General features: G+C 43.6%; 2 protein-coding genes across 2 annotated transcripts; one reads left to right on the top strand and one right to left on the bottom strand.

Annotated features, from left to right (window-relative positions):
- Window positions 1-257: 257 nt before the first annotated feature.
- Window positions 258-4889, top strand: coq10a (coenzyme Q10A). Its single transcript, XM_087781735.1, has 4 exons — window positions 258-394; window positions 3220-3562; window positions 3629-3730; window positions 4286-4889. The coding sequence occupies exons 1-4, from the start codon at window positions 258-260 to the stop codon at window positions 4451-4453; spliced, it is 750 nt and encodes a 249-aa protein (XP_087637861.1). The 3' UTR covers window positions 4454-4889.
- Window positions 4890-5575: 686 nt separating this feature from the next.
- Window positions 5576-12704, bottom strand: cs (citrate synthase). The gene is made up of 11 exons (XM_087781734.1): window positions 12552-12704; window positions 10055-10105; window positions 9871-9978; window positions 9068-9133; window positions 8853-8984; window positions 8517-8705; window positions 8249-8448; window positions 7392-7521; window positions 7221-7322; window positions 6945-7154; window positions 5576-6469 (listed from the first exon to the last, which is right to left on the bottom strand). Exons 1-11 carry the CDS (start codon window positions 12600-12602, stop codon window positions 6299-6301), a joined length of 1410 nt encoding a protein of 469 aa, XP_087637860.1. The 5' UTR covers window positions 12603-12704; the 3' UTR covers window positions 5576-6298.
- Between the last annotated feature and the right edge of the window lie 506 nt (window positions 12705-13210).

The following is a 13210-nucleotide window of genomic DNA, read 5'->3' as shown; positions in this document are numbered from 1 at the left end:
CATTCGCGGAAATCTTCAGGGATGTGATTTTTAGCCTTTTAACGTGTATTGACTCCTCGACTATCTTTTGTTCGAGAGTCGTTATGTAAAAAAAAGATGCTAGCAGGCTAACCGCAGCTAGCATTTGTCTCCGGGTGATTGACGCGCAGCATTACTCAGCTGATTCTCCCCGGTTCGGTTCCGTGGACCGGCAGAGACGCAGGGAGTTCCTCGACCCCCCTGAACCTTCTTCTGCCGCCCGGGAACAGCCGGTTTCGATGGCTGCCGCTGCCGGCGCCAGGAGGTTCCCCATGGGGGTCCGGACCCTCAGCGACTTCCTCCAGGTCGCCACCGGCGGCTTGAGTCGCTCCAGCCGGACAATAGTTCCCAAGAGCTGCGTGCGACAGAACATCCGGTGAGTCTTTATTGTTGAAATAAAGTACAGTGCATGATGGGTAAACACTGTTATTCAATGGTTATTACGTGTTATTAACGGTTATTACGTGTAATTAACGGTTACTACGTGTTATTAACGATTTCTTGCCTTTTTCCCCTGATAACTTTGAGTTTTTTATTATTATTTCTGATCATTTTCTACACTATTTATCGTAAAATAACGAACTAAACTCTCACTATTACACACACTTGTATTCTATGATACAATAAGTGTGTATAAGAGTGTATTACATATGTTTTCAGCGTGAAATTGGTTCAGAAAAGTCAGGTTTTAAACAAGACTTAACAGAAAGAATCTCTGAGAAACACGACCAATGTGTCAAAAACACACCTGGACCCGTGTTTCTGTTTCTCACGAAAGCTTCTTCTACGTCACTGAATGTGGAAGAACAGGATTGTAGGGTAGAATCCAGGTGGTTCGGTGTCGGTCACCGCTGAGGTGTCTGGAGGGAAAAGGTCAGAACCTTATCAGGAGTTTTTTTTTCTTTACATTACAGTCCAAAGACTGGGCCCCAGGTTTGAACATTGATAATCAATGACACCGAACTGGTTCCAGCGCCGCACACGACCCAGTCTGGCCTAAGATCCAGCAGTTATCATCTATTTACTGTCTCGGAGCGACTGTTTCTCCGTCAGGTCGTGACAAATACACCGTCACGACTGCACTAATACAATTCTATAATCACATTACAACAAACGACAGTTACACGACCTCGACCCTTTTGTCTCGTGATGTATTCTTGGCCTTCTCAGCGCCACTTTTAGAACTGTCTGCTGGGCAGCAGTAAAGCTATATGTCAAACATGCCAGAGGCCAAAGTGTTTAACACTTTTGAAGTCGTTCATGCTTTATTTATTTATTAAACACTATAACTAGCATTACTTTGTTGATTAATGTCGAATCTTTAAGGTTCCACGCGACCGATCACAGAAGATACGCTCGAGTTTCTCTGCCGTCGTCAGTTGAAATAACATTTTTCTCAAATTAATACTAAATCAATTGTGAAGAAGAAGTTGTTTTCAATATTAATTCCTCATTAAATGACTCAGATGGATGGATGTGACTCATGGTCCTCGAGTTGACTCGTGTTTCATGACATAATACAAGTTTAACTGATAGTGTCTCAAGACTACTATAAGCATGGCAACAAAACTACTACTACAACACAATTATTACCACAAGAATGTGTTTGTGTGATGAAACCAAAACAATTATTGATGAATGAAAGGAAAATATAGGAATAGTAGCAATGAAATCCTGCAAGATCCTGGTGATGACTGAGGACGAGAGGATACAGTGACTCCAGCTGATGTTTGGACATTATGAAAATTGACAAATGAAAGCAGTTACGACTTCATCAAGAGTCATGTGGTCTGTAAATACTACAACACCAGAGTCAAGTACTCAACAATACTACACACATATCCTTGTTACTACACTATCACAACACCAGAGTCAAGTACTCAACAATACTACACACATATACTTGTTACTACACTATCACAACACCAGAGTCAAGTACTCGACAATACTACACATATATACTTGTTACTACACTATCACAACACCAGGGTCAAGTACTCGACAATACTACACATATATACTTGTTACTACACTATCACAACACCAGAGTCAAGTACTGGACAATACTACACATATATACTTGTTACTACACTATCACAACACCAGGGTCAAGTACTGGACAATACTACACATATATACTTGTTACTACACTATCACAACACCAGAGTCAAGTACTGGACAATACTACACATATATACTTGTTACTACACTATCACAACACCAGAGTCAAGTACTGGACAATACTACACATATATACTTGTTACTACACTATCACAACACCAGGGTCAAGTACTGGACAATACTACACATATATACTTGTTACTACACTATCACAACACCAGGGTCAAGTACTGGACAATACTACACATATATACTTGTTACTACACTATCACAACACCAGAGTCAAGTACTGGACAATACTACACATATATACTTGTTACTACACTATCACTATATATCACAATATATATGCACCTGTATCGTATCATCGTACTTTCAAATACACACATGTAGTATCAAGTGGGGGTTGTTGGTTCAAGTCTCTGAGGACTGGATTTGGTCCAGCTCAGGTGGTCTGTGATGGGGCTCTAGACGGGGGTTCAGACTAGTGACTGTATGTTGTTACTACACCTAAAGCTGCTGAACATTCTATCTCAGTTTGTCTCTCCCTCCTCCCACTCTCTCTCTCTCTCTCTCTCTCTCTCTCTCTCTCTCTCTCTCTCTCTCTCTCTCTCTCTCTCTCTCTCTCTCTCTCTCTCTCTCTCTCTCTCTCTCTCTCTCTCTCTCTCTCTCTCTCTCTCTCTCTCTCTCTCTCTCTCTCTCTCTCTCTCTCTCTCTCTCTCTCTCTCTCTCTCTCTCTCTCTCTCTCTCTCTCTCTCTCTCTCTCTCTCTCTCTCTCTCTCTCTCTCTCTCTCTCTCTCTCTCTCTCTCTCTCTCTCTCTCTCTCTCTCTCTCTACCTCCATTAGCGTTTGTTTCTCTCATGTTCCTCTCCCCTCATGTAAACACACACACACTCACTCACTCGCTCACTCTCACACTCGCTCACTCTCACACTCTCACACTCATACACACACACACACACACACTCACTCACTCCAGAAAGAGCCTCTGGTCGATTGTTCTTCTGCGTCACATGCTCTTCTGGAACTGCTGTCTTTTGTCTGGAACCAACGTGGACTTGTGTTTGGTTCTCCATCCAGACATCTGTCGTCCTGTGGGATCCTCATGACCAGATCCCCCAAAGCTCTGTGCCTGCAGGAGTGGGACGCCATGGCGACGGTCTCTCACAACAGGGGCTTCATCAGCTTCACCAACAAGAGGAAGGAGTACTCGGAGAGGAGGATCCTGGGGTACTCCATGCTGGAGATGTACGACGTGGTGGCCAACGTGGACGAGTACAAGCACTTCGTCCCCTGGTGCCAGAAGTCCCAGACCGTCATGAAGAGGGGGGGGCACTCCAAAGCCCAGCTGGAGGTGGGCTTCCCCCCGGTGGTGGAGCGCTACACCTCCATGATCACGTGCGTGCGACCGCACCTGGTCAAGGTGAGTTCTGTGGGGTGTTTTTTTCGACTAATCGCGTCACGTTTCTGATCCACGAGTGCGTTTCAGGCCGTTTGTACGGACGGAAAACTCTTCAATCACCTGGAGACCATCTGGCGCTTCAGTCCCGGGATCCCCGGGTACCCCAGAACCTGCACCGTAGACTTTTCTGTAAGTGTCCACGGATCAGTGACCTCAGAATATTCAACGTTTGGATTAAACATTTAGAATATTACAACGAACCCTTAAACTTTTTAAGCATTACATTTTTCTTAATTATTTAACTCAATAATTTGTACATTGAAAGGTTTAAATTTTCAGATATTAAAATTCAAATATTTTCTGTTTATATATATATATAATTTAAAACGTTTATTTTCTAACTATTGGAATGACAATGTCAGAATCTGTGTAAGAAAAAAAATCGTAAAATTATTAAATTAAATACTAAACTTTATGAAAAACATAAAAATTAAAAATTAAAATAGTTTTTGAATCGAATTATACTAAAAAAAAAACGTTAACAACATATCAATAAAAATAAATCAAAGTTTAAACATTTGAAATTCTACCTGAATCGTTATAAAATAAGAAAATAAATACGATATAAAATGAAATGTGTCTTGTTAAAGTTGGTCAATACAAATGAAATGCATTTATCATAAACTATACATGAAATAAAAGTAGTTTGATAAAGACTCCTCTAACCATCGTCCTTCTCTCCAGATTTCCTTTGAGTTCCGCTCGCTGCTGCACTCTCAGCTCGCCACCATGTTCTTCGACGAGGTCGTGAAGCAGAACGTCGCCGCTTTCGAGCGTCGCGCCGGGAAAGTCTACGGTCCAGAGACTCGAATCCCCCGAGAGCTCATGTTCCACGAGGTCCACCAGACGTGAGGGCGGCTCCTCCACCCTCGCCCCCCCACACCCCCCGCATGACACCCGTGACCACGCCCTTCCACGCCCGGCTCCCGTCTACCTCCACCGGTGCGGTCGATCGATGACGTCATCGGCTCTTAAACTTTGAAGTTCTTATCCTGCGAGTTTTTGCCAATGTTCACGCTTTTACGTTTGAGTTTGATTCCAAGTGATTCTCCTGAGCCCGTGAGCCGGTCATGTGACAGGAAGAGTGAACGACTCACCCCGTTTTGCTGTCGTTTCGAGTCGTTTCCTGCTTCGTTTGTTTGTTCGACGCAGCCTCGTTTTGTTTTCATTCTGAAGAAAACAAGAGTATCTGTTGAAAACTGGAACATTTCATCACCTGCGACAGGTGAGTTCAAGGGAATTAAATATATATATATATAAAGTTTGCAATAAAACGTTTGGCCCACAAGGTTCCTGGGATTATTTCTGACCAGTGCTGCTTGAGCAGTGAAGGATTCTGGGAACTGAGGAGCCACTTGTGACCCCGGTAACCAGAGAGCGGAGTATGCAGGACACTTATTCTTAGATCAGACTCTTGAGTTACACAAACCTTCAAGTCAAAGATGTTAAAATTTGAAGGACATTTTCTTCACAAACTTGTTTTTGACGTTATTTAATAGTGAAACTAATGTATATTTAATTATCTTTTATGCATGTTTAAGATGAATAATCAGATTTAACTACAAGACGCAGCAGATTCACATCGTTTTGACCATTTACTTCAAGGTTTTACCTGCAGTACACACAGTTTCGGTTCACGATCCTCGCAGAATTGAACCTACGACTCCTGACACGTCGACGTCACATACTTTTCAAAAGTACAAACCCCAAACGACTGATTTACTGAATAGAATTCTGAACTTAATAGCGATTTTAATGGCTTAAATCGTTACAGCGCCATCTACTGTTCACGAAATTAACCTTCGCGATTAACCTTTTATCAGTTCATTATTAATCAATATAAAAAAATCTCTTTTAAAGACGGGTATCAGGGAAATGGAAGGAAAATGAATTAAGAGCGAATAAAATGCATTGTTGCTCAGAATAAAACGAGTTGGATTATAATTCTGATTAAACTGAATAAGAACCAAAGAGTGTTAATAAAAAGCTTTATTATTATCACGTCATTTTACATTTTATCGTCAAGTGTATCACGTTCGAGCCCCGAGCGACGCGTCGACCCTCGTCTACGGCCAAAATAAACCAGTCAGACCAGAGCCAGAGACCACAACGAGTCCCGGAACCTTCAGATCCAGGACCCACGCGCTGGAGTGTGACTGGCAGCAGCAGAACTTCAGAGCAGACTCGACGACGGCAGTTTGTTTTTTTTTTCTTTAAAGACCGGAAGACGCCGCAGCGAAACATCCATGAAAATATTCATAAACTTATGTACACAGTATAAATAATCACCATGACGACAGACGGAGAATTGAACAGCGAAAGAAAAGGATCCGTCGCTCGAGTCTGCTCCGAGTCACAGCAGGTGGTCTACGGATTATTTTGATCGTGGAGCGGGTCGCGTCGCCGGGGGTCGGATCTAATTGGTTTGAGGGGGCGACTGCTGCCGAACTGGAGTGTTCTTAACTGGGAGTGAAAACTGGAAACGAGCAGTCGCAGGAACAACTCCCGGGTTGGACTTTTAAATAAACAGGAAGTGGATTCACTCCCACGGTTCCCTTTGAAAAGCTCCTCCGAGAGTCTCGGGACAGAAACCAAAACTACTGGAAGGCTCTTCCTTGTGAAATGACGTTAAAGCAAAACTGTCTCTTCAAATGGGGATTTAACGGGAGGTCGTGGGGGGCGGGGGTCCAGCAGCGTTCAGCCGGACTTGGTGCCCACCAGCGCCATGAGTCCGTCCGTGCTCATGGACTTGGGGCGCTCCAGGGGGAAGCCTAGGGCGCGACTCCAGATGAGCTGGGACAGGACGCCGAGAGCCCGGGACACTCCGAACAGAACCGTGTAGTAGTTCATCTCCGTCATGCCGTAGTACTGCGGAGAAGACCAGGGAGAGGTGACGTCACTGCAGCAGCGCTGGCTGACCAGCAGGGGGCAGCACAAGTCAAACATTGAAAATTGCAGGTTTCCATTAGACCAGGGGTCTTAAATGAGTGGCTCTTTAAGTTTTTGTAATAATGTAATAAACATGTTTGTCTTAACTACATAATCAGGGTTATAAACATGATAAAATAAAACACACAAACTCCAATAAAACAAAGTATAAACTACATTTGTGAACACCTGCAGCAAAATAAGTAACCTCTGGTGACCCCTGACCCCATATTGGATCCATTTTAGAATCCATTTCCAGGTTAATAATCCAGATTCACGCCTCGCTGCACTCGACAGGTACTTAATCTTAGTTTCCATATTGTCACACATTTAAAAACCAAAAAGTTCCGGAAGGAGAATTAATTTAATGCATTTGTTTTATATTGTATGTGAAAAAGGAAACCGGGCGTCTCACCTGCAGCAGCACGCCGCTGTGGGCGTCCACGTTGGGCCAGGGGTTCTTGGCCTTGCCCTGCTCCAGCAGCACGTTGGGCACGATCTTGTAGAGCTGAGCCACCAGCTTGAACATGGGGTCCTCGGGCAGGTGCTTGAGAGCGAACTCGCGCTGGCAGGTGTAGCGAGGGTCCGTCTTCCTCAGGACGGCGTGTCCGTAGCCGGGAACCACCTGCGGGGGACGAGGGTGTGGAGAGTGAGGCGGGGGTTCGAGCAGAGAGCGCGGGGGTTCAATTACCCGTCCAGACTTGAGCGTGTTCCAGATGTAGTCCCTCATCCTCTCGTCGGAGACTTCTCCGCCCATCTCCTTCTGCAGCGCCGTCAGCCACACTAGCACCTCCTGCAGGCCAGCACAGGCATCACACATCTGTCCCGAACCGCCTCGTACTTCGGATTGTGAGCTACGAACCTGATTGGCCAGACCGTGGAGGGGACCGGCCAGGCCGTTCATGGCGGCGCTGAAGGACAGGTAGGGGTCCGACAGGGCGCTGCCCACCAAGTGGCTGGTGTGAGCGCTCACGTTGCCGCCTTCGTGATCACTGGAACAGAAGATGGATCGACTCAACATCAAGAATGTCAAATAGTCAGACTATCAGATCGTATGCAAATTTGATATTTATTTCTAGTCCTGCACAGCTAAAGGAAGTCGAGTCCAACAAGATCCTAGTGATGACGAGGACACGAGGAATGATTTTATTTTGCTGGCTTTCAACTCTTTAAATTGTCATCAGTTCTTTTACCAAAATGTAAAAAATAACTTAAAACCCATTTATTCACAATGACCGCACATATTTCAAAATGTTTAATCTTTTTCATGTTGCAATCAAACATCTGGCCACTAGATGGCAGCAGTCACTACGTCCTACGCAACTATAGGCACGATGAAATCCCGCCAAAATTCTGTCAATGACTGAGGACGAGAGGATACAGTGACTCCAGCAGCTGATGTTTGGACATATTTTGTTTAGAAAACAAATGAAAGTAGTAATGACATCAAGAGGTCTGTAAATTCTCCTGAAGTATAACTACAGTATCTATTAAGTAGTATACATTATACATGTACAATATATAGTGATCAGATTTCATATAGTTTTAACAGTCATCACTGTATCAAATTAATCCATCTTATTGTTCCAGTTGCCCTTGTGCTTGAACAAACTAAGGAAATCTTAAAGTAGCATAAAGTTTTGCTCAAAAAGTTTCAGTTCTCGATGAAATGTGTTGATGTTGATGAGCACTGAGTTCACGAGCGTCTGGCTGTGGTACCTGTGGATGGTGAGGTAGAGTCTCATCAGCTCGGTGAACTGGACCTCGCTGTAGCCCAGCATGTTGCTGAAGTTGTGGGACCAGTCCAGGTTGGAGTCGATGGCTCCGATGCTGCTGCCCTCGCGGTACAGGTTGCGGTAGATCTTGGCTGCGATGCAGGGCAGTTTGGCGATCAGGTCCATCGAGTCCTCGTACACAAACTGAGAGAAGAAAAGTTATAAACACCAGAACACAAGACTGAAGCTAAGCCCAGAAACATGGACTTCACCTCCCAGTACTTGGACTTGTGCACGCCCTCAGAGTACGCCCGGGCGAAGCTGCTCTCGCTGTTCAGGGCGGTGATGGCGGCGCTGAACTGAGACATGGGGTGCAGGTTTGTGGGGAAGTTGTCCAGCATGGTGACCACGTGTGAGGGAAGTGCCGCCCTCTTCGCCCACTGCTGGGAAACCCATTTCACCTGCAGACGCCAGGAAAACAAGCAGAGATTAAAACACATGTCTGTTTTATTTACAAGTTCTTAGGCTTATATTTACATCCACAATTACTCATTTTCACAATAACTTAACATCTAGTTTTGACCTTCATTTAACCCAGAAACACTCACCTGCTCCTCAGTGGGCACCTGTCCAGTGACCAGCAGCCAGAAAAGACCCTCTGGCAGTGGCTCGGCTCCACCTGGAGCTTTGGGCAGCAGCTGCTGACACTCTGGGATGCTGTAGCCACGGAAGCGGATTCCCTGAGAGGAAATGTGTAAATTAAAAATGTATTCATGAGTAGATATTGAAACTAATCCAAAGAAGTACTTTGATTGACACACACCTCATCGGGGTCCAGAACGGAAGTCTCGTAGACCAGACCCTTCATGCCCCTCATTCCTCCGTAGACCTGCAGCAACAAAAGCTCAAGTTAGTGTCCAGGCAAAAGTACATTTAATTATTATTCATCGTTGAACTTGAACATGACGGAAGAGTGAGACTTTTCAAAATACTGCGTTTATGAGTGAGATCTCATAGAATTGAGATAACTTCAGATTTTAATGGGAACCAACAACATGTCAACGTCTCATGAGGAGCCTTTTTATTCTCATAAATTCAAAACTTTTCATTCCACACATGTACATTATATTCGTTTTATTTTTATTTTGTTGATAGAGTGGAAAGTTATCCGTCTCTACATTTGTTCAGCGGAGATCGCATTTGTTTTTCCGTTTGTCTAACGTCAATAAAACGTTAAAATAATTCTACCTTTTATAGTTTTCCTTACACACGCATCAAAAACTGGCATTTAAAACAAATACTTCTTAATTAAAATTGAGGGGGAAAAAATTCAAACAATATGAGAAAAATGGTCATATTTTTGGGGTCATATCGTCCAGCATATGATGGTAAAACACTATTATAATTTTCCATGTGTGACTATGAGTAATGAAGCTTCTGCGTGGCAAGACCGATCGTGGGTCATTCTAGTCCAGGCGTGTGAGAACTGTGACGAACCACACAACAGTGTGAAAGGTGTGTCAAGATGTGTAAAGACAACAAATGAATCAGTGTGTGTTGCAATAGAAATGAATCATTTGGAATCTACATGATCAGTTTGATGCTTCACGTCGTCCCTTCACTCACCATGTCCACGTTGATCTGCCCGATGTTGGTTTTGCCGTACTGCTGTTTGAAGTTCTTGACTCGGGTCTGTTCTTTGGGCACGAGATCTGCCAGGACGTCCTTCAGATTCTGGAGAAAAAAACATTCAACAAAGTTAATAAAATTTGATGAAACAACAATGCGGAGATGGAGGAGCTGGACTTACTGTTGATGAAGCGCTGGCATGTCTGGCAGCGACCAGGAAGGAGGTGGCACTCTGAGGGAGACATTGGACATCAGAACACAATGCAGAGACTAATGACCTTCATTCTGTTCCGTTTGCTTCATGTCTTCTGAGATTTCGTTAATCAGATTATTTCAAACACACGAGACAAATGACACTTGGCTTGAGATCGTGTCGAGGCACTGAATTATTAATCATCCTGGTCACACAATCAATGCTCTTCAACCTTCTAGTGATTACGCTGAAATTGCTTCTTCGTGTCCAATAATCCTTGACGTCACGTTGGCGAGTCATACGTTTCCAGAATCCTTGTTCAAGAATCAACTCGTCAGCAATTTGACTTTCAGCGACCCAGTTGGTGGGCAGTTGGCCCGCGTCCCGGAAGGACTCCTTGTTGCCGTGACAACCATGAAGGTCCAACGTGACAGTCCTAAGCGGAAAGGTAAAGGAAACGCCGAAAGGAAACAAATGGTGATGACGCAACAGCTGAGACCTTTAACAAACGAATGGAACCGGCCAGACAAGAATACTGACGCGTTTTACAACCTACATTCCATTCACATGATCCATACTACAAACGCACACCCTACGCAAATACTTAACTTTAACTCGAGGCGTCATTTGACACCGTAAGATTAATATTTATGAAGCAGAGGTAGCAGCACACTCTTGACAAGCATGAACGGGTGTATGTGTAAACCATGTTTTTTTTATAGCCTGGAGGTCACCTTGGCAGTGACTTTTTGGTGTCAGGCCAGGTACTTAGTTCCCGGCCAGGTGGGTGTTTGAGGAGAGTGACACTAGGGCGAGGACTATAACCAATCAATAATTCTACAACACTAGTTGGTCAGACTAATCCTGTCACTGAGAAACTATTCAACATCATGATCACATATTGATAAAACGTCACAGTATTACAGCATCGAGGCGTGGACGGAGCCTTCAGCGTAAACGTGCGTGTTTCACAACCAACAAACACGACCGACGGGTTTGAAACGGGAAGGTGTCAATCTTCTTGATGAAATACATCTAGTCTCTGTGAAGAATAGAAAATCTATCTTCTGTCACGATCATTTATTTGGGAAAATCATTTGTCAAGGTCGATTAGCGTCAAGTTCAATTAGGGATACGGTGGCAGGACCGTGACCCTCAGAAACCAACTCTACGAGTCAGCCTCGGAGTTGAACTTTTACCAGTCTAGAGAAAGTTACGTCACGACAAGAAACATGGAGCATTAAAGCTGGAGGTCAGAGATAACAGCTGATAGCAGACACACCCTCGTCTGGAGAAAGGGAAAGTAATCAAAAGATGCTGAAGCAAACAGGTACGAAGTCACGAGGATGGGATGATAAAAATGGCAATTAGTTTTTATCTACCATTTGTTTTATCAATTATTAAACTGTTTACCGTCAATACCTTAAAGGCCAGCGTTTATGAAGTGGTGACAAATATTTGCACGCTACTTAACATCAGTATATTTAAATACGCCACAAAGTATTTGTCAAGTAATTTTTAAGAGAAACTTGCATTTCAATCTTAAACATGTGGTAAATTAATATCATATCCAACTTTTCATTCACTTTATAATCAAAGTTTGCAGTCAGTCTCACTGTCCAGATGATCCACATGGAAGCATCTTCAATCTGACATTGAATTTAAAGTGTAATAACATTAGTGTCGTCTCATTTCCAAAAGAGAAACGGAGACAACTGTAATCCTATTCTGGATCCCTCTGGGTCATCAACCCAATTGCAAGGTGTCATTGTCCGTCTGTCCTTGAGCAGCACTTCTTCAATGTGCAAGGCCTTGAGAACATTGAACAGGCAACGCAAATTCATAATATTAGAGAACATTAAACGTATTTTACTATTAACATTAACATTTTATTTTCTTTGTACAATTCTCCCTGGACAAATGAGTGTCCTGTCAAAGGAGTAAACTTTAAACCAACAGATAGTAGTAAAATCCAGATGTGATTATCAAAAGTTATGTCAATAAAGGAGTTTAACACAGAAACTCTGATTCATTCACTTGAAAAAACCAGAAGCTACTTTGTCTGCAGAGCTGGATTATCTTAAAGTGAAGGTCAATGGACAGGCTGGAGAAACACCTTGTGGTGGGTGAGACTAAAAATAAAGTGACTTAGATCTCGTTGTTGTTGTTTAAAAATAGCAAGACTAGCAGACTAGCGTGAATAAACTGGAGTTAACTGGGTTTATAAGGGATTTGTTCAAGTCCAGTCTAGACAGGCCAGAGCTTAAGGGTCAGTTGGAGTAACAGAAGTTATGATTTAAATATTAATTTGATCAATGAGTTAGTTTGACAGTTTTAGGAAGCGTTCACTTGATCCTTTTGACGGGTTTATGGAGGCGCGTTACACAATGTGCCTGACAGATGCTAGCTGGCCGACTAGCATGCTAACGTTAGCCGCTAGCTTGTTCGGGTTCAACGAGCGATAAGTCGCGGGACCTGGACTCACCTTGGACGAGAGCAGCTTCGGCGCTAACCTGCTGACGCTCAGGAACGACATGGTGTCTGTGTCGGGTTGACGTTTCCTCGGGTTGTGTGGAGCTGGAGAGACGCTGCCGGTGCGCCGCGGAGCTGCTTGAAGGTGCCCCTGCTGAAGCGGAAGGTTGAAAGAGGGATCCGGGCCCGCAGCCAGCGGCGCTCGCCATTGGTCGAGGAGCGGACCGTGGCGATGACGTCGCCGGCGCTGATTGGCTGGAGCGCCAGCAGGTGCGCGCTGGTTGGTCGGAGGGTCCCCCGTGCGCCGATGACGTGTTCGTGACGTAGACGGGGCCTTAAAAAAAAACGTAAGTTTAAAATACTTGTAGTTTTCTTTTTTTTTAATCAAAAAGTTTGTCCAGTTCTCTTTTATTGCCAAAACTTAAACACAATACATAATACAATACATAAACGCCATTTTTCGAAAACTCGAAAAAAAATTTAATGGACGAGATGAGGTTTGTAAAAAATGATTAAATAGTAAATAAATACTATTAAAAACATAGAATTTAACCCTATGCTCTGCCAGAAAGTAACCATTTATACTAGACTAGACTAAACTTATATTAAACATGACATAAAGTGTTTTTTTCGAGTCAAACTATTTCAATTAACATTTTTTCCATTTTTAAG

The sequence above is a fragment of the Callionymus lyra genome, chromosome 19 (assembly GCF_982586985.1).
Source record: "Callionymus lyra chromosome 19, fCalLyr1.hap1.1, whole genome shotgun sequence".
NCBI classification, from domain to species: Eukaryota; Metazoa; Chordata; class Actinopteri; order Syngnathiformes; family Callionymidae; genus Callionymus; species Callionymus lyra.
The sequence above is the reverse complement of the archived record's forward strand: the minus strand, read 5'-3'. Positions and strand labels throughout refer to the sequence as shown.

Excerpts from the sequence above, each read along its gene's own strand:
- cs (XM_087781734.1), bottom strand. The coding sequence starts at position 12,602 with ATGTCGTTCCTGAGCGTCAGCAGGTTAGCGCCGAAGCTGCTCTCGTCC. Across the intron at positions 9,979-10,054 it reads ATGCCAGCGCTTCATCAACA|AATCTGAAGGACGTCCTGGC; the intron begins GTAAGTCCAGCT and ends TTTTTTCTCCAG. Across the intron at positions 8,706-8,852 it reads AGGTGCCCACTGAGGAGCAG|GTGAAATGGGTTTCCCAGCA; the intron begins GTGAGTGTTTCT and ends TGGCGTCTGCAG.
- coq10a (XM_087781735.1), top strand. The coding sequence starts at position 258 with ATGGCTGCCGCTGCCGGCGCCAGGAGGTTCCCCATGGGGGTCCGGACC. Across the intron at positions 395-3,219 it reads TGCGTGCGACAGAACATCCG|ACATCTGTCGTCCTGTGGGA; the intron begins GTGAGTCTTTAT and ends TTCTCCATCCAG. Across the intron at positions 3,563-3,628 it reads TGCGACCGCACCTGGTCAAG|GCCGTTTGTACGGACGGAAA; the intron begins GTGAGTTCTGTG and ends AGTGCGTTTCAG.